The sequence below is a fragment of the Montipora capricornis genome, chromosome 1 (genome assembly GCF_036669925.1).
Source record: "Montipora capricornis isolate CH-2021 chromosome 1, ASM3666992v2, whole genome shotgun sequence".
Classification (NCBI taxonomy): Eukaryota; Metazoa; Cnidaria; class Anthozoa; order Scleractinia; family Acroporidae; genus Montipora; species Montipora capricornis.
The window spans coordinates 38617177-38638166 of NC_090883.1; the positions used below are offsets into that span (position 1 = coordinate 38617177).

The window sequence follows — 20990 nt, forward strand, 5'->3', positions numbered from 1 at the left end:
CCTAAAATTAGAGATACCCCTAACCTACCTCATGGCCACAAACCAATAACATGACGATGCAGAAGTCAGAAAAACGAGCAAAACTAATCTCTTAGAACAAAAGCCATTGCTGAATGAAATCTCACTGGAAGTGCCTAAGAGAGTGGTCCATTCAAATATGTACTTGAGAGAGCAAAATTATGACAAAGGAAAAGGAAGCCAGACCACGTACAAGGAGTCATGTAAGCCTGTCAACCCCATTTTACACTCTCGAATATTAAATATCCTTGAATGGTGTTTACATTTGCTAATGAAAAATTTTTTTTCATTACCTTGTGAGTGTTTATATTTTTCAAACACCCCCCTTTTTACCTCTCATTTTTTGGGGGAAGCCCCCAATTTCTTATCAGTTCCCCCCAACAAGTACCCTGCTAGCAGAGTTTCTTTCGATCTTATCTAGCAAGATCGAAAGAGACTCTGTTCCCTAACAATTTCGAGAGCTGATTGTGTTGGTCTGTTGGGGGCTGGAGCTGCTAGTGTCGTTCATGGTCGTCCCAGGCCATTGGTGTCTGGTAAACATGGCGGCTCACATCTGTACTATGTGCGCTTACACAAAATTTAATTCCTCTTGTTTTTAGAAATTGTGGGAAAAAAGTCGTCTTATAATGGGCTCATATATGCAGGGAAATGGAAACTGCCAAAAGGGAAGCACAGTCACTTCCAATGAGCGAGCACAAACGGCCACGCAATGGTGTGCCTTCAGTGAAGAAGATCACCTTTAGTAGATGCGAGAGTACCTGTGTTTCACTGGCAAAAGACGATGAAATCCGGAAGAATCGTAGTTCTAACACGACAAAAAGTAAGAGTTCGAGACGGAGCACTTCACGCAAAAGTTTTAGGGAGAGTGATGTCTGTGCCGAGAAAAGAACTGCGGACATCGTTGACGACATGGATCATGGTCTGTCGGGACAAAACGCTTTTTGCAGTACTCCATTTTTAAGTAGAGTTCATGACAAGGATGGATCCTCATCATTTTGCAAGACGTTTCATCAACGAAAAGACTCTCCCTTTAGAAATGGCTTTAAAAGTTTGATAAACAATTCTAGTTTTTACGATGACGATGCAGACTTAGCCGCTTTAAACTTGAGTGAAATAATAACATCATCTTGTCCTGCGTCAAATGCTCTGGGGGATGACAATGATCAAACTTCTTTGAAAGACGCCTGCGATCAATTTTATGGTTTGCCAATGAAAGTTAAAGAGCTGTTACTTAAATTCAAGGGAATAGAAACCTTATATGGTGAGGCATTACTACTACAATGTAGAAACTGCTTGTTTGCATTATGTCTGCAAGGAAGTGTAAAACAAGAAAGAGAAGTTTATAAGAAATGATACCAAAAGAAAACTTTCCTCTCAGTCTAGCCCTAACCCTAACCCTAAAGCATGGGTGAAGGAGGTATATAAGCAAAAGGTTTAATTAGGGCAAGATGGGTTTTCATCTTTACCCATACATTTGACTTGGGACAGTAATATTAACCCCAACCACGATCCAGGTTTTAGTAATACCCTTTGTTTTGTTTCCAAGAAATGTATCTAACTGTCTCAACTTACTATGATTAGCTGAAAACCGTGAACTCTATAAATATTTATGAATATTTTTGTGTTTCAAGCAAAAAACCAATCATGTGTGAGAGAACTAGGTAAACCACAACCAGTAATGGTACAGTCGGACCTCAGTTATCCGGATTCGTTGGGACTAGACGAAATAGTTCGGATAATTGAGAGTCTGGATAATGGAGAATATGAATGTTAATGAGGAACAAAAACTGATTAAACTAAGAAGTGACATTTAATTGCGAAGCAAAACTTCACAAATCGTTTGGAAAACAATATGGTCTACACATTCACTATCTGTTGTGAATACCTGTACACGTGTCGGCAAACTTCATGATCTTTTCCTTCTTGCGGATATCAGGTATCTGATGCTTGTTAACGCTATATTCAGCTGACAAATTGGTACCTTTTTCTCCTTTCTCTAATCGCAAAATTATATGCTGTTTATTTTTTATCGAAAGAACAGATTGCTTATGCTTCAAGGACATGATGATCATGAATACACATTTGTGACGCAGTGTGGCTTGTTTATTTTGCCTACCACGCTGAAATTTCACTTGACAACGAAGCAACTCTAAGCCAATCAGAACTCATTCAAAAGTTCTTTGTTAGTTACGATGCGTGTGCGAGCGCTGCTTTTGCTTTTTGAAAGCAAAAACAAACTCCCCTTTTCTTCACTTTTCAACGCTGTAGTTCTAAAAAGAATATGGCTACGGATCTTGGTCGTGACTAATAAAAATTCATGACAAATTTGGACCAGAGGTCTGGAGAATTGAGGTTTGACTGTAATAGCTTGTGGTTTTATGTCACTTCTGACTGGTTGCTGTAGTGTATAATGGGAAATGTCAAAATCAAATCAAAGTGTTAACGGTTTTCGGGCTTGCACAGCAATAAAATTATTAGTGAAATATCACCCCAGTATTAATGTTGCAAAATTAAAGCAAGTCTAGGCATAAACCGCTTTCTGGGAAAAATGCAAAACTATGTGTGTGACCAGCATTGATGGTGTAATGTTACAGTGGTAGAGCAGTCTGCTGACTCCCAAAATAAATGCTGCATGATTTGGTTGTGACCTGTAACCCAAACCAGATTTGAATCCCTGGTTCATAATTCCAAAACAGCCTAATGATCTCTGTAAGCTGGTTAAGTACAGTACTTGACTGGGTAAAGTTGTGAAATCTGATGTTTTGGCATGACATCATAGTGTAGTAAATAGAGACCTTTTAATGCTATGGGGGATGGGAGTAGGAGGCAGCTATGAAAAGAATAAGTATTCAACTCATGAAAGAAATGTGTATTTGAAGGCAGCTTCAATGGATTCGAACTCATGACCTCTGCAAGTCCGGAGCAATGCTCTACCAACTGAGCTATGAGGCACCACAGTTGAAGCCACATAGTGGGAGCAAGATCCAACCAATTGACCTGGTCCCAACTGTGTGGCTTGATAGCTGAGTTGGTAGAGCATTGCACAGGCAGTGCACAAATCATGGGTTTGAATCCTGTTGAAACCGCCTGAAAATTTCAGGTGTCTATAGGAGACAATTGCTTAAATTGTCCCAGATAAGTGAGAGGATCACTTGAATAATATTTTTCGTTTTTTCAACTCGTGACACCTAGCAACTAGCTCATCATGAGTAATTTTTTTGCTCCTTTCCCTAGCTGGAACCTTGAATTTTGTTTACAACGTAGTTGTAGGGTATATGGCAGTTATAGTTGAACACAATATTTTATGGTAATAGTTACAGGGTTACCTGCAGGTCTGTGACTAGGGCCTGTTGAGTGTTTTTTAACTGACGATACTCTCAAAACTTTTGTGACTTGTTGACAGAACATTTTTGCGTTTTTACCAGACTGGCAAATGGACTGCCTTAATCTGCCTGCTGTCAAGGAAAGAAAAAATTTAATTTACTCTCTACCCACAAGTGGAGGAAAGACATTGGTGGCAGAGATTCTTATCTTCAAGGAGTTGTTGTTACAAAGAAAGGATGTATTATTTATCCTTCCTTTTGTTTCTATTGTACAGGAAAAGGTATTAAAATTGACTGTCTCATAGTTTAAATCAAAAGTGTAGTTCATAGCATTTAAAATGGAGAACGTGACAGTAAGTGTTTTTTATCATGGCAACAAACAGGTTAAATCATTGAGCCAATTTGCCATTGAGCTTGGATTCTTAGTGGAAGAATATGCTGCCAGCCGTGGAAAGCTTCCTCCTCGCAAAAGACACAAAAAGAAATCTGTATATGTTGCAACAATAGAAAAGGTTAGATTTTTGGAGTACTTGCATCTTTAGTCAATTCCTTGTCAGAAACCGTGGATAGTGTCCAGTTAATAGGGTGTGAGTATCAAAGAGGTTATATTTAGCAAAGTAATTTTTCAATTTTTTACACTGACTGTAAGATCTACAGACTGACTTTTTACAGTGCGCTAGCATCAAACAGTTCTTAATGAAGCCTTATGCCAACTATACTTAAATAATAATTCTTTTTCCAGAAGTCTATTTTCTGAGTGATAAACCTAGAATAGACCTTCAAAGACATGTAGTTGAATTAGTTTTGGTATTAGCAAGGTTATCCTTGTCTTAAAATCTGTCACGTGGACTAGAAAAAGTGTCATTTGTCCATATAAACAGATGTCTGTATTATGCTGGTCTAATTTCATAATGTAAGATGCCCATAGCAAGAAGATGTCTGTAAATGTGGCTCCACTATAAGCTGTAAAATTCCAGTTTCAATTCACATAATCAAAGGTCCATTAGGCTTCCACTCACCATTTCCCCAATAAGCCTAACCCTGTAAAGCTATGTCTCAATTATTACAGGCAAATGCTCTGGTTAACAGTCTTATTGGAGAAGACAGATTGTCGACATTAGGTATTGCAGTAGTGGATGAGGTATGTGAGAGGCAATTATGAGTTCAGAAGAACATTGAGAGTTAGTTCTACTGTAAATTTAGAGGTAAACTTATGTATAGTTTTGAAATTAAACTAATTTTTGTAAGTGTATTTTCTGCCCCTATGTTTGATTTATGGAGTGGATATTGCTTGCACACCACATCCCAGGACTCCTGTTTCAAATCTCAGCATGCACACCCCAAAATTCTCTCAGCTTTGACTATCCACTTGAGGGTGTTAAAATGAGTATCAGGTTTTCTGCAACAGCATGAGACAGTCTTTGAGTAACCTCCCTGACCATACAAAGAAAAAAAGTTGATGGAAGCTAGAGAAAAAAAAGGTTGCCTTCGACTTTGGTTGGCTTCTTGTCTTGATTTTTTGCCATGATCACAACACAACAAGTGAGATTTTTATTTTCTGTATATCTATTTAGCTGCACATGTTAGGAGAGGTTGGAAGAGGAGCAACTTTAGAGATGTGTTTATCCAAGCTCATGTTTGCATCACGTAAGTACTGTGTATATTCTACATTTGAACGGTGATTTATTTCTCAGATGATTTGTTGTAAACATTTTTTTTTCATTTTTTGTTTCAGCTCTTACCCAAATAATTGGCATGAGTGCAACACTGAGTAATGTTGGAGATCTGAAGCAGTTTTTGAAAGCTGATATTTATTCAAATGATTTTAGACCTGTAAGATTTGATAGTTGTAATAATTCCAAACTGTGTTTTGTTGTTTTAATATTATTGTTCCTCAAATTCTGAACAGTTTTGAGCATTGAACATCCTTTAACTTCTGGAAAGAGTTTTCACTAGTGTTGTACAAAACAATAAGTGCAATACCCAAAAAGGGGTTAACCTTTATTTCTTCATACAACATGCAACAGTTCTTTGCAGAAGTTATTCAGTTGATTGCGAGGAAGGTGATCTTGCAAAAAAAAGTTAGGGTGGCTCTTTGGCTTCTAAAGTAGCACCTGGGTGTTGTCGTGGTGGAAGGACTTGTTTAAATGCACACCCATAGTTAAATAGCATGTTCTACTTTGTTTTATTACCGGGGTATATCACTGGTTGCAGTCAAGGGCAAGAAGGGGCTTATCCATGGCTTCCCAAGCTAATCTTGTCCAACCAGAAGTACCTGCTTTGTCCTGTGGAGAGAAAATTCTATTCTCACACACTGGATGCCATTTGTCTGCCACACAAGAATGCAACAGCACTTTATTTGCAAGCTCAGCTGGCAAGAAAAACATAATCCATCATTGAAATAATAAATGGCTGTTGACTACATTCATTAAGGGTGGTACCTACTAGTTAAAGATATTTTTGCCCCGGTGTGTGATTATGCAGGATATGTAGATCTTAACAAGTGTTATTGAAATCCAAAAAGAAAATTGGGGGTAACGACGCATTTTTCAAGGATAATTCATGAATAATATTTGTAAAAAGCTGTAGAATACAAAGCAATGTATGGCGTTCTTTCTAAAATTGAAACCTAATTATCTCTCAAAAATGCATGGTTACCCCCAATTTTCTTTTTGAATACCAAGAGTACTTACTAAGATCTACTTTTTCCGGATAGTTTTAAACCGCGCAAAAATATCCCTGTATTAGTGAGCATCAGCAATAGGAAATCTGAGTATCTGGAGATGCGCAGAACGTATGCCCAATAGCAATAGTAGGCACCGTCCTTAAGGTTTTGTCTTTTGGTGGAAAAGATCTCATCTGTCTTTGTTGAAAAATTGCATGTGTCCATTTGGGGATGAAAACAAATTTTGTTTAAATCCAGCTTTGTTGACCTTTTGTGTTAATTTTCTAAAAAATATAAGCCATTTGTGGAACTCAGAAAACTCATCAAAGGGACTTTCATTATTACTTTGTTCTTGTTTAAATAAAAATGCCAGATTCCTGGATTACTAGTTATTTTTGTTGGGTATTACTTGATATGCTTAATTTGTTCAGGTGGAATTGAAGGAGTTCTATAAACTTGGCTGTGATATTTATGAAGTCCCAAAAGCATCAGATCCTTTGGATAAAATTTACAAACCTGTGAGAACAGTAAAAAATAAACAGGTAATGCTGATTCACTCAAATGGCAATGATAATGATATTTACAAAAAAGATTTCCAATGATTTGACTGAAATTATCTGGATACTGTCAGACACTACATTGTTTCAAAATATATAGAAAATAGCCAGCTAGCTAGTTCCAGCTTTGTAGATGGCCCAGTACGTTGTGAATAATGTTGATGACTGTGAGGTAACAAACTTCAATTTAAAGCATTTCAAGTATTAAAAACATGAACTTTTGGCAACTCAGAAGTGCCCTTGTCAGACCACTGAAAGGAGATAAAATTTTATCATAGCAAAAATGTTTTTGTGTAGTTCAATACTTTAAATCTCAAATTTTTATGCTGTAGGATAAGATATCATGTTATTGTACTGTGTAGAGAGGTTCCAGCTTTTTTTTCTTTGTAGGGCCAAAACAAGGAATTGTTAACACAGGATCCAGACCAGTTATTGGCTCTTGTTTTGGAAGTTGTTCCAAAGCACTCATGCCTGATATTTTGTTCAACAAAAAAGAACTGTCAAAACCTAGCATTGTTGCTGGTAAAGTTTATGCCAAGGTAAATGAAATCCTAGATGTGTCACTTCACAAATACCCTCTTAGTAAAATTCTGAGGCATGAAAGCATTAGGGTTTGCCATGTCACAAATGAAAGTCTATCTTAACGTAGCATGTGCATACACTTGTTGTTAAGAATGTCAAATGAGATACTCCCATGAACAAAAATCCTAGACTTTGCCTCACCTTTTTGTTTTTTGTGTTAGTGAAATGATGCAAGTCAAAGCCCAGGAGAGGCGTCAACTGATGAAAGCTTTATTCAATGAAGCAACTGCACTTTGTCCTGTTTTGAAAAAGACCATTCCATTTGGATTGGCTTACCACCACAGTGGGTTGACAATGGATGAACGCAAATTAATTGAAGATGGCTACAGTCAGGGTGTTCTTTGTCTTTTGACTTGTACCTCTACACTGGCAGCTGGAGTTAATTTACCTGCTAAGAGGTATGACCAAATTGCATTTATTGAATAGTTAAGGGAAGAGATACTTTCCTGATTATGCAAATAATACTATTATGAAATGATTTTTTTCTTTGTAACTGTCTGTTAATAGTTACCCTTCCTGTTATCTGCAGGGTCATTGTTCGTGCTCCTTATGTTGGAAGTGCGTTATTGAGTCAGAGCCAATATAAACAGATGGTTGGCAGAGCTGGACGAGCTGGTATTGACACATCAGGAGAGAGTATTCTTATTGTCAAAGAAGCTGAAAAACCAAAGGTAATACAAACAAACCATCCACAAAAACATTGCTTCATCCTACATCCATATCCAATATCCCCTCAATAAATGACATCATTTTCTTATATTTTTCTGTTATTGGTGTTAATTATCAGACCTGCCAGTGCTCAAAATTGGTGGTTGTCCCAGCGTCTGAGACGACCAGAAAGTTTACAGGGTGACTAGTTTTTGGTAAAATAAAAAGCCTGGTTGCCTGAGGAAAAAACAATGGACAATCCAGAAGAATAGAAAATGAATTTATCATTAGCAACACTTGACTTTCTAGTCAGTTTTCTAATGTCAATGTCAAATAGTACTGTGAAGTTTAAATAATAGCAATAATAATAATTAATTTGCCATAGCTAAGAATTTTTCTGTGTTTTCATTACCTGTAGCTTTTACAAAACATTGTCAGATAGGAAAATGCGAGAGACGATATCACAAACATGTAGGTCGAAGAGTGCCATTTTGAATATGTCAAAACCTAAACCCAGACTTCCTCAAAAAACCACAGGTGTACACTAAGAGCTATGGGATATTCAAGCTTGACTGCCATGTGATTGCATCTCAAACATGGCATGTATTTAATCATAGGAGTTTTCCTAAAGGGCAACCAAGGATTTATTAGAGCAGCAAAATTCACAGGTTTGGTTGCCTTGGCTTTTGAAACAGGAATACCTGGATTTTTTTTTTAATTTCAAGCACTGCCTGCTGCCCTCATTTTTGAATACATATTTATTTACATTTTGCATATTGTAGCAGGGATAGAAAGGATTATTCACACTAAAAGAAAATAAATATAATTTCATTTGGCCACCATCATGAAAGGGGTACATTATGACAATCATTGCTTGGGTCTCTCTGCCTGCAGGCATTGCACTTGCATGTGTAACACTTAATCTTGTGGGCTTCACATTTTCACATAAAATTGATTGTGGGTGTCAGTTTGCAACAGTCTGCAGCTGTGATAGTTTCTGTCATTCTTTCATAATGACATAATTTCCCACCACCTCACTTACACAGGCATTGCAAAAACTAGTGCATGTCACTTGCCTTTGGGGTAGTTTCCTCTGTTCCAAACCCTGTACCTAACTTCCCCTGTTTTGTGTTTTTGAGAACAGGCAGTATGCTTCACAGCCATTAAAAGATTTTCCTTATCTCAAATTTAGACTTTCTTGCACTCTTCTGAAGAAGACCTTGTTGTCTACTGTATACTGTAACTTGTTGTTAATGGTTTCCTTTTCTTTATGTTTCAGATTGGTCACTTATTTTCAGGCCCCATGGAGAGCTGTCTGAGCAGGCTATTGGTTGAGAATGGAAAGGGATTATGCACTTTGGTCCTCACCCTCATTGGACTCAAGGTAGCCTTAATTTCCAGAAGTATAGTTGCTCTGTCAAGCACAAATTGTGTGACATCTACGTTATGAGTACAACTAAGTCCAGCTGTGATGGTGCTGGAATTTTCTTTGCTGCCTTTTAATTCAACTGCTTTAGGTTGGTGAAAATGGCCAGTTGATTGGGGTATTAAGCGTGCTACATTTTACTTGAATTTTTGGTCTCCCTGCACATTGTTTTTAAGGGCATTTGAGAGTATCACTGATTTAGTATCACTGATATGGTCACCATTGCCCTGAAACTTTTGTTCAAGATTTCTTATGGAATTCTCTTCCTTTGACGAATAAATGGTCATCTTGACTGTAATGGCATTCATTTTACCGTCACTTTCCCTGTCGTTTTCAGATTTGCAAGACAGTTGAAGAAGTAAAAGAGTTTATGCATCAAAGCACATTGTTGTTTGTTCAGTCAGATTACCAGGCAATGAATCTTGATGAGGAGGTGGAAACATGTCTACACTCCTTGCAACAGCTTGGTCATGTTAAGGTATCCAATAGGAGTAAGGCAGAGGTCACTCGACTGGGACAAGCAACTTTTAAAGGTCAGTTGTAAAATCAAGGCCTTGACATATAAGTGGCTTGCTAGAATGAATGGTTGTTGTCTTGGATATTTAGTTGCTTTCTTAGTTAAGACTTGCAACAATCACTTGAGACTGAGATGAAGCCACAAGGATCCAAATGAGCCTGCAAGCCAATGCTTGATTTTATTATGGTAAATCCAGAACTTTTTATGCGTTTCAACCGAAAAAAAACAAGGTAGCAACTTTAATTGCACAATAACAGAAGGAAAGGAAAATAGAGTGCCAACAGAGAGAAGGTTGTAGAATGTGTTCCAAAGAGCTTACACCCACTAAAGCAAACGTTTTTCTTGTGAAACAAGGAAAGTACTCGACTACCAACGGTAAAACCATTTTTATGTCTTCAAAGAATTTTTTGAATATTTCTTCCCGTTGTAGGTTGCGTTGATTTGGAAAGCAGTCCTGTAATCTATCAAGAGCTTGAGCGAGCGCATAAAAGCTTGGTGTTGGACAATGAACTACACCTGCTGTATCTAGTGACACCAATGGACATGAGGGATTCAATTGAGCCAGAATGGATGACTTATTTTAAACAGGTGTTAAATACGTCACGGCTGTCATGCCCCTTTTTACCCTCAATAGTGGAGTTCAAGACTGTTTGGATTCCGTTTTTTTTTCCATTGTAAAAATTGTGCAACTGTTTTGTGGTCGTTTGGGGGGGACTCAAAAGTGGTCATTAGATCACATGCACAGAACGCATTTGCTTGCTTACAAGCGAGGCTAAGTTTTGCCGGCGGTCTAAAGAACAGAGTACTTGTCTCGAGAATTGTCCAAAAAAAAAACACTCTGGCAGAAGCGACAGATTATTCTAACACGAGACGGTTAGCATTTGGCTTATTTTTTTTAGGGGAAAATAGTGATCTTAAGGTCTTGGACGTCACCTCACTCAAAACTTCATTGAAGATTGCAAGTTTTTCAACTTTTCTGTATCGGTTTAGGGTTAGGTCCCCAGGAGGTGTCATAGCTCAATGAACACGACCTCCGACTGGTGGTTACGGAGGTAGTTCGAATCCTTATTTCACCCGTCACCAAGCAACTAGTTTTCATCCTTTCCTCGGGCGCGTTACGCCTTAAACATCTATAATTGCATTTGAAAATTTGCTATTATTAGTAAAATTCAACTAGTGGTCTATTATTAATGCTGCATTCTGATTGGTTGAGCTACTAGTAAGCTATTTGTTATAGCCCACTAGTAGCGAAAAGCGCCGGCTTTGAAAACCAGAACAACAATTAAAGTCTAGCTTTAACTAGCGAAAGATGTTTTGTCTTGATATTTTTTTGACCAACTAGTTGGATTTTACTAAAACAATTATTCCTTTCGCCCTCATGGCCTCTGAGTCAATAGCCCATTCGGCCTTCCGCCTCATGTTCTATTGACTCAGAGCCCATTCGGGCTCGAGGAATAATTGTCAATTATTCCGTTTGAAAGAAAGGTATATTTGAAGTGCGAGTTATTGACGAAAGATAGAAATGATCCTCGCATTTATCTGGAGAATTAAAGCAATTGTCTTTTATTGACACCTGAAAATGTTTTCAATTTCAAGTGTCAATAAGAGGCAATTGCTTAAATAATTGCGAGGGTCACCTCTATCTTCCTTCTGTCATTGTTCCGTTTATCCAACCTCTACAAACTGGCTCCGCTATCTACTAACTGAATTGTGAGAATTTGAGAGAGAAAATCAACACTTGCTGTAATGAACCTACTTCTTCCGTAGAGTGACATATTTTGGTCATTCCACGTTGCAGATTTGTAGAGAACTGGAAAGAAATGAAGCTAACTTCTAAACCTACCAGCACAGCCATTGTTCAATGGCGTTTAAGGCCGTTGCCGGAGATAGTAGGGTCCCTTTTACTGAACACACGTGCGTGTCTTCAATACAAGGGGTGCTTTCTGGTATGGTTATGAAACAGAAAATACCTGGTGTACTTGGAACGAAATTTGGACCATTTAATGTAGTAAACCCAAGAGAACTTGTATTTGCATGTCATCTCCGGCAGGTAATATCGTTGAATGACTCAGAACAAGAGGTCGCTCGTTTGGTGGGTGCCACGGAAAGCATTTTATCAAGAAGAGCCTCTGGTCTGAGAGCAAAAAAGGTATTTGAAGGTCAGGTGTTTGCCATATAGCAAACGCAGTGGATTTTTTCGCGACACTTTTTACCAAATCTATACCCAATTGCGAACGAACTCACTTTCCATATGCGTTACAAAGAATTTTTCTCATTTTCTTATTCTTTTCTTGCATTCTTTGTCCTTTGTGAGATTTACCTCGTTTCTTTTTGCATGAAATGAATTTAAATAGCTAATGAATTTTTGGACATGCCGGTCCTCGCAGTTGATCCGATTTGAGATATATTTTTTGACAGGCAATGTTCCCTCATTGTTGAGCAGTATTGATTAAGCTCGATTATCTTCCACACATTTCAGTTTAAGCCATCCAAATGGCTTTTTGGGGTCGAAAATATTAATGGCTCAATGATGGAATTATTATCATTATTTTTAATTTCCTTTGCATCTTTTTCAGAACGATAACGACAGCGAAAGGCCTTTGAAGCGTTTCTACTTGACCCTTATTCTTCACAAACTGATGAAAGAGCACACAATCTGGGAAACAGCTGCTTTGTTTAATGTGACGCGCGGATTTGTGCAGAATCTTTTGACTTCAACTTCATCTTTTGCCTCATGTATGGTGCACTTCACACGCGTAAGTTAAGAAAACCATTGTTCACTTAATGGGAAATTTTCCCGCCCTCAGCCTGATAAAATGTCAGGGAGAGCTAGACGGCTGTTGTCATTGTCCTTCTGTCATTTTGTACTTTGAAGATTCACCAGTGTAAGTCTTTTTCTTAAGGCCTGGCCTTGATGTTGCGACATGTGTTGCGCCGTGTTGAAGTGGCTGGACAAACACACGCAACATTTTCAATGTTTTGTGCCCCAGGCCCTGTCGCGCAACAAGTGGACCTATCGCGCATGCCCTAGTGCAACAATGTTGCCTGCACGTGACCAAACAAATGCAACATCATGCAACATCCAAAATCAAGTGAAGCTATGATCCTCGCAGTTATGTACGCAATTTTTACAATTGCGTAGGACTTCAACGGGGTTTGAACCCGTGACTTCGCGATACCGGTGCGACGCTCTAACATCCAAAATGCGGCACGAAAATTTTGACTGTTTTCAAATTCGATCCAACATCATCCAACCTGTTGCAACATATCGCAACTGGGTGGCCAAACGTATGCTATATGTTGTGCCCAACAATGTTGCGAGATGTTGCGTTGAAATGCTGCGAGCGTTTGGCCAGGCCTTTAGGGTTTGCTACAGCAGTTTTCAAATGACTGTCAAAAGTAATTACGCGATTTCAATTGCTACGCTTAGTGATTGGTTTAAAAGTCTCGCGTGAATTAATCAACCAATGAGAAGGAAATTCAAAGCCAATCGCGACTTGCACGCGCGACTTTCCCCGCGCTTTGAGCAAGTTGCATGGAATTGTTACGAATTTGGATTTCTTCATTGCGCTGTTTGCACCTGCTGTGATTGGTCGAAGTAATTACGTTGGTATCTGTTTTACGACATTCAACTGAAAATCGCTCTCTTGAAAGCAAATCTTTGTCAACTTTTTTTTTAAAGTGCCTTTTTGACCAAAAAATCATTTCCTATTTTTCTTTGGATTTCAAAACTATATTAAATTAACACTAAGCGACCAAAGTTTTAAGACACCTGTTTATTTTAACTGGAATTTTCCTATTTAATTGTCTGTCTAACTTCTAGATCTCGAGAGAGCTGGATCGAGGAGAAAATGAAGTCAAAGGCTCACTTGTTTGAGAACGCAATTCGTGGGTACGCCGCTGAATTAATATGCAACACGAGTGTTTTGCATATATAATAAGATGCATTCACACGCTGAAATTTTAAGCTAGTGAGCCTTGGACGTCACTTTTCAAAATCAGTCAGTTTTGAACGTGAGTAATGGCGGACCGTGAAATCCAATACCTACACTCAAAGTAGACGGCCTGTGGATAAAAATCAAAGCTCACGATTTTGCCAGTCAGGTGTTAAGCAAATGTATATACTTTCAAAATCTGCAGGAAAAAAGGAAGTGATTTTTTTTTATCACTGGGGTACTTTAAGTGATTCAATCAGTATTACCTTTTTAGTTAAAGGCCCCAACGCACAACTCTGTTCGTAAAATTCTGTTCACAAACTATTCGCAAATCATTAGACGGTCGAGGAGTTCCTGGCGTGATGGTCTGTGGTCTGGTCTATTCTTTCCAGAAAAAGTGGCCAGTTGGCGACAGGAAGGTGTTGTAACCTTATTGAATTGGCTTAAGGATGGTGCCTACTAACTCAAAGATATTTTTGCGTTGGTTTATGATTATGCAGGAAATGTATATCTGAACAAGTGTTGTTGAAATCTACAATGAAAATTGGGGGTAACCACGCATTTTTCAAAGATAATTCATGAATAATATTTGTAAACAGCTTTAAAATACAAAGCAATGTATGGCGTTTTTTTCTCAAATTGAAGCTTAATTATCTCTCAAAAATGCATGGATACCCCCAATTTTCTTTTTGGATACCAATAATACTTACTAAGATCTACTTTCTCCTACTTTGTAAACCGCACGAAAATACCACTGTATCAGTGAGCATTGCTGATAGGAAACCCGAGTATCTCGAGATGCGCAGAACGTATGTGCAACAGCAATAGTAGGCACCGTCGATAAGGTGATTCCCTAGTTTTTCATTGCGCAACCCTACTGCGCATAATTTCCTGCGTCATTTGCTCGCGCACGTTGATAAAATGGCAGATTTTCATTGATTCCAAGCTTAATCCGTCAAGGCATCGCTATGTTCGGTGACCCTATTTTTTATTTCATATTTCTGCTGAGAACGGTGTCTTCATGGAGAAGAAAGAAAATCAGCAAAAATCTATGGCCAGTTTTTTGGCAATTTCATAAAATTTTATAGAAGGAGTTATTACGAGTCGAACAGTACACACTCGAGTTAAACTAATTTTAGGGTGTTATGTACTCACAAAGGCATTCAAACACATTTTTCAGGTACGAACGCGAATTAATCACAGAATGACACCAGGCTCTGCGTTATAACGGTGATTACATTTAAAAAATCGAGCTAAATTTGTCCAACATTGGGGATGTGCGGCAAATTATCAAAGTGACTTAAATAGCCGTATTCGTCAGCGTCGTAACATAGAAACAAGGTCGGTGACCCCCTCTTTTATCACATTTTTATCATCTCCTTGACATGGTACAACGGTGTGCGAAGTTTTATCGGAAATATATGACAAGTTCTCTTTCTAGGGAATCACCTTAATTCAACTTAGAACTAAACTGCATTACAACAAAATGGCTGCCACGCATGAACTACTGACCAACATATGCGCGGGCTCAAATGCCACAGGTCTCAAACAATGTACGGCAAAGTTCATGTCAGGGTTTATGATTCTTGAGGCCCTCAGTGTAAGAAAGAGCAGTCGCCAGTAAAGAAAAGTTCGCCGTGTAGTGGAAATACAGATACTTAATGCAAATTTAGCAAAGACGTATAGGATACCTGTTACTTGCACTTAAAGCCGATGACACACGGTTCAACATCTTGCAACATTTGTTGAGAATAATGTTGCACAGACGTGTTGAACGGAATAGAGCTGGTGTCTATTCTCGTTCAACAATTTTCAACGTGTTGAATGGCATAAATCAATGACACACTGTACAACATTTGGTGAACAACAGCTGCAGCATTTTTTGATCAACAAATGTTGAACCGTGTATCACCGGCTTAATAATCATGTAAATTGTATTATGATTCAATACCACAGGAATTGAATGAATTTTGGGGGTTGAATCTGTTGTTGGAAGCAATGGTAAAGAAACTATCCTACACGGCAAGTCTGGAACTTATTCCTCTTATGGAAGTCCCTGGTGTGAAGCAGGTGGGTGGAAATGTGTCTTTACTCTCGACCATTAACGGTGTAGCGTAAAGGTTCGGTTTTTTTTTTTTGTTCACATGACAGGTTCGTTTTTTTTTTTGTTCACATGACTTTTGTTGAGTGTCTTGTCAGGCTGATTACGATACTTTGTTGTTCTATCACGAACAAGTCCCATACCCACCTGTTGAATCTTCACAGCTGTCATGGCATAAAGATCATGCGTAAAGGAAATTGTGTGCGCTTAGAAACTCAAGATCTGCAATTGGGAATGCGTTGGTCATCCCCTGCTCTTTTCTCTCCATATTTTTAGATAGTTACCAGACATCACAAAACTAAGGCTCTGTGAATTTTATTTAAAATCTCTCTTTAGGCCCGTGCTCGTCAGCTATTTAAAGCAGGCTACAAAAGTCTTCGCAGCCTGGCCTGGGCTGATGTAAATGCGCTAGTGTCTGGAATTGAACACTTGTCGAGACGACAGGCCAATCAGATAGTGTCAGCGGCCAAGGTAACAAAAACACTTTGCAATTCGTGGTCATTTATCGTTTATCGGTATCATTTTCCGAACTCTTGTGGTCATTCTTTCATTGCTTCTTGTCATAGAGCGGTTTTCAAATGAGTGTCGAAAAACCAAAACCAAAGTAATTACTTTAACCAATCAAAAAGGACGGAGACAATCCAGTAAACCAATCAAAACTCAAAGTAATTACACGTCGCCGATACAAAGCGCGGGAAAATGTGCTCACGTGAGCAACGATTGGTTTTGGTTTCAATTCTGATTGGTTGAAAAAATGGCGCGAGAACTTTGAACCAATCACTGAGTGAAGTAATGCAAAACCAAAGTAATTCGCTAATTACTTTCGACACTCAATTGAAAACCGCTCTATCGCTTTTAGAGACCATTTGTTTTCGAGTACGAGTTTCCGTTCTGAGCAAGCGCACTTGGTCAAAAGGCCAGAACGTTCTTGTGTTCTCGTTTCGTTCCCAAAAGCCCCCATTGTGTCGGTAGGCACTGCGAATAACGACCTCTGGCTTGTTCCGAAAGAGGCGGAGTTACAGGGTGTCGGCGAGCACTAAATGTCTCCAAATTTTGGCACTGCGCAGAAGAGCCACAAGACAACTCCATGATGCGTAGACTTCGGGTTTGGAACCAAACTGACGTCGTTATTCTTGGTCGCCTGCTTGTTCGTTTTCATTGGTATATTTCTTTGCCTTTCGCATCCTAACAAAGACGTGAAATGACCAAATTTTTGAGGTTATGTGGACGAACTTTTTCAATTTTCTTGCCAAACCTCCACGGCGTTCAGACCAGTTTAATTCCGGGGTTTTTGCTACAACATTGGTATGAACGTAAAATGGCGACCTTCAGATTGGACTACGGCGACGACTGCTAGTGCGAGTTCGCAGTTGTGAGCACGCGCATTTCGAGAAATTTCGTTCTTTAAAACAGACAACTCGCACTCGTATTTGTTCTCGTACTCCAATATGAAGGCTACAATGCAACTATTCGTTTTTAAAGGTGAAATTAGCCTGTGAGAAGGATGATATATACCAGTTTTTTCATTTGCAACGGGTGAAGGGACAACTGAAACATCAGAGATCTTTCGCAGGAAATTCCACCCTAAGTAAACGACCAGGGCACGGTTTTACGAAAGCCGATTAACTTAATCCAGGATTACTTTTGATGAAAGTTTCTCTTGCTCATTTTGTTTTTCAAGACTGACTTCCTGTATTGTATAGTTTTGCCGAATATCAGCGTTGAACAGCATTTGGGAGTACAGAAATAAACTCCTTGGTTAATTTTTAATCTGGGATTAGCGTTAATTTTGAACAACCGGGCCCAGGATTTCTCGTAGCTCAATCCGTACAGCATCTGACATGCGGTGTTGTTACGGAGGTTCGAATCCTTCCTAGGACTCTGAGTTTTCAGTTGTCCGTTGCCACCAAGCTCATTCTTGGTAAAGCTCTCTATTCACGGCCTCCAGTGTGAGAAGGAAAATGTGGTTGGGAATGTTTCATTTGCGCAACCCAGAAGTGAAAGCGATACTCAATTGCGAGTCCGGTTAGAAATAAACAGCCATTATAAACTGAGCAGATTGATTTGATTCACTACCAAATTTTCCCACTGATTTGAATGTCTTGGTAGTAGTGTAGACCAGTGACAGTCTTTCGTTTTCTTTAAGATGTTGTTACAAGAGAAAGCGGACGCGTTGAGAGAAGAGGCGGAAGAAATGACATGTTTACCGCAAGAATTAAACAGAGTGAATTCAGAATTAATGTCTGAAGATTAAATTATTTGCTTAATTTGGAGTCTGCCATGTCTCTCTGTAAATTTGTAATGAACATAATTATTTTAAGTCCAGAATGGAAATAGTGTTCACGATGTATTCGTTGAAACAAATGACTTAATTCTAAGTATGCTTTGGTTGAGTGTTCAGTTATACTTCGTGAGCGCGATCAATTTTAATTGGCAATTCGTTCGTTTACGAGGAATCATCGTTCCTTTTTGGAAGAACAGCTGTGCTTTTTTTTTTTGCGATAACGAAGAACAAAACTAAATCAAACAAACAAACAAAAAACGACTTTCAGACTTTCAGTGTGCATTCCACGATCTTTAAAATTTGATGGATGCATTAAATATTTGAGGAAGCCTAACAAAGAAATAAAAAGAAAGTAATGCCTTAATGAAACTCTTTCTGAAGGTTACTTGCGGTCAGTAGTAAGCGTGATATGAACGCACTACTCTGTGCAAAAATATATGATTTGAAATGCAGAAATCATTAGACGAATTCATAGTTATAGTTTAAGGGGAAGGTGATATCAAAGCCACGAGCAGATGAAAGTGTCGATTTTTTTGGGGGAAAATTTTTGTACACAGCAGCCTTTTTTGACGTATGGTAATGAAGTTATGCTAAATGTCACTTGCAAAGAAATGAAGAAAATAAACGTCAAATACGTTATCCACTTGACATTTTTGGCGTTTTGAACTTTAATAAAAGAAAGAACGTCCCATGTATGCTGAAACGAGGGTTATCGCGCGGTTTTGCTCATTTATTTTCGGCAGCGCCATTAAAGGCTTGCAATTAACTGAACAGTGCCAATTAGGTGAATTGCGCAATGAATTCCCAGTACCCTGTGATTGTTTAGTAACTTTAAACTATTCAAACAACTAATTAGCTTTAATTAAAAAAAGGACACGTCTATGAAAAAGCAATAAAACATCTGTCAATATACATTATCATTAGTGCTAATAATTTGTTTTCTAAGCTTGCGCAACTAATTAATGATTGCGGATCTCTAATACTGGGAATCTTTGGACAATTAATTCTGTCAGTACACTCCATTGTTCAAAAAATGTCGAGATATCCACAGCGACCGTTGGCGGAAAAACGGAAGAGGGTACAAATACAGAACTGTATAGAGGACAAGTTCCTAAGGCAGAAACTAGATTCTATTTCGCGAGAAAAGCTTCATATTGACAGAGAACTAAGACGTATTTCTTTAGCAAAGGAAAGCTTGCTAGAGAGTCTGGATCGCTTTAATTCGATACCTGCATCAACACATAAGCGTCTCAGTTTGCCTTGTTTGCTTGATGGTCGTAAAAAGGATTATGACACAGCGCCTGTTAACGATCGGAGACCGAGTATACCCTATCTGAAAACTGTGAATGCAACGCCAAAAGGAAGAGGACAAGTGAGGCAACAGAGTTGTGACGAATCAGCAGTGCAGAGCATTGAAGTGAAGTATGGCCCACAGAGACACTTACATCCTAATATAAATCGTCTTCAGCGATCACAGGTATTCAGTGAATTTCGAGTGGCGAGTCCTATCACAGCGTCGTTAATTTTGTCCGGGAAGGTTGACAAGGGCAAGGCTACAAATGAAAGAACAGCATTTTCGTGGCAAGCCAATATGGATAAAGAGAAGACTGGGCAATCGGTTCGTCTACCTGAGGAGAGCGATATCCCCACAAGACGCGAGTTGAACCCTCAGAGGAAAGCTGCCGCTGGTCAATACTATTCACGGGATAGTATGCTTGCAACAAACTTGAAAAGCAAGTTTCGTCAAATAGGTTCGATTGTTATGGCGACAGCTATTTTACGGAATGCAGATGAAAAGAAAAAATCGAAAAACACTTAATAGCTCAAAGACTGAAAATATCAGTGCGGCAAAGGCCGAAGGGTTGAGAGTAGCGGCATAAATAATAGGCGTAACTTATGATGCGGAATCAAAGAGTCGTGTTCAGTTCTATACAATGTTTATTGATAACATATTGCAACATTTACACGAGAAGTTTCCGCCTTTCCCAAGATGAGACGTGCCGTTGGGTCAAGATTTTTTCATATGCTCCGGATTGAGTTTGACAGCGAATGCATGAGCTCAGTTCATTTGACCCAAGTGGGAACGATAACTTTTTTCTCCATGTGGAAACGGGCGAAGTGTAGCTGGGGAGAGGGGGGCAAGGAGGGAACAGGCAAGTGAGAAAAGTCCGAACCATTCGCTTTCATTCATAATAGCTCTGAGAAGTGAGAATACAACGGTTCACACGATTCCCGCGTTATAAACTCTTTTATTTACACTGTACAACTGCAGTGTGTATTTACAGATGTGCAACTAAGTGCACACCCTCGTCATCGTTCAATGGATTCGTGCTTCCGTCACTGCAAAAGGGAGAAAAAAACAATAAAGGTCTTCTAAGTGAAGTACATTAACCTTTGTACAGACAATCATATGATTTCGTGTTCAATTCGGAAGAAATAAGTTCGAGCATAATTTTTTTCATGCAAAATCGAAAAAAATTGCATGAGTACATTCGGCACGTGCTATTTCGATTCTTTCAGAAAATTTCCAAGTGTTCATTTATTCCAAATTTATCGCGAAAAATCTTTTGATTACTTATTAATAATATACACGAAAAACTTATCGTTAATATGCAGAAGCAACGCAAGCGTATAACGAATCACGAACCCAAATCTTGCGCCATTCTGGGCTCACCTGTGAGTTGCTTTGATCATTGACCAACTAGAGGGTTTGGTTTGTCGCCTCTTTTTGCAAGAATGACATCTCTCAAGCCTCTTTTATGCACTGTTTTACCTGACAACTGTACTACTCTTAGCCAATCAAAATGGAGAAAAGGGGTTAGGGTTAAGGCCGCCGCACCCTGGCCGATTTTTTTGTCGTAGAACTGCAGATTTTTTAATGGCGTCAAATCGGGTTAAAATTTGTCGGGCCATCAGCTTGCCGCACACTAGCCG

At 38.8% G+C, this 20990-nt stretch overlaps 3 protein-coding genes across 5 annotated transcripts in view; 2 read left to right on the forward strand and 1 right to left on the reverse strand.

Annotated features, from left to right (window-relative positions):
• Positions 1–351: 351 nt before the first annotated feature.
• Positions 352–18704, forward strand: LOC138042709 (helicase POLQ-like). 3 transcript variants are annotated; one of them, XM_068888693.1, is made up of 18 exons: positions 352–1279; positions 3444–3622; positions 3725–3853; positions 4411–4482; positions 4916–4988; positions 5077–5174; positions 6438–6548; positions 6954–7102; positions 7307–7543; positions 7675–7816; positions 9073–9177; positions 9557–9752; positions 10167–10324; positions 11787–11885; positions 12313–12492; positions 15628–15741; positions 16109–16243; positions 17919–18704. In XM_068888693.1, exons 1-18 carry the CDS (start codon positions 667–669, stop codon positions 18024–18026), a joined length of 2898 nt encoding a protein of 965 aa, XP_068744794.1. In that variant the 5' UTR covers positions 352–666; the 3' UTR covers positions 18027–18704. The 3 variants fall into 3 exon arrangements, with proteins under 3 accessions (XP_068744794.1, XP_068744796.1, XP_068744805.1); XM_068888695.1 differs by having other exon boundaries at positions 524–1279; positions 9620–9752; XM_068888704.1 differs by lacking the exons at positions 15628–15741; positions 16109–16243; positions 17919–18704 and having other exon boundaries at positions 524–1279; positions 11787–11884; positions 12311–12446.
• Positions 18705–18999: 295 nt separating this feature from the next.
• Positions 19000–20447, forward strand: LOC138042742 (uncharacterized). Its single transcript, XM_068888734.1, has one exon. The coding sequence runs from the start codon at positions 19090–19092 to the stop codon at positions 19873–19875; it is 786 nt and encodes a 261-aa protein (XP_068744835.1). The 5' UTR covers positions 19000–19089; the 3' UTR covers positions 19876–20447.
• LOC138042762 (cilia- and flagella-associated protein 69-like) overlaps positions 20286–20990 on the reverse strand; it is a 23581-nt gene continuing 22876 nt past the window's right edge. The window contains 1 exon segment of the mRNA XM_068888758.1: positions 20286–20396. Within this exon segment, the coding sequence (XP_068744859.1) occupies positions 20394–20396 (3 nt within the window). The 3' untranslated portion in view covers positions 20286–20393.

Coding starts and splice junctions, on each gene's coding strand:
- LOC138042709 (XM_068888693.1), top strand. CDS start 667: ATGGAAACTGCCAAAAGGGAAGCACAGTCACTTCCAATGAGCGAGCAC. Junction 6,549..6,953: donor GAACAGTAAAAAATAAACAG/GTAATGCTGATT, acceptor TTTTCTTTGTAG/GGCCAAAACAAGGAATTGTT. Junction 16,244..17,918: donor AGATAGTGTCAGCGGCCAAG/GTAACAAAAACA, acceptor GTTTTCTTTAAG/ATGTTGTTACAAGAGAAAGC.
- LOC138042742 (XM_068888734.1), top strand. CDS start 19,090: ATGTCGAGATATCCACAGCGACCGTTGGCGGAAAAACGGAAGAGGGTA.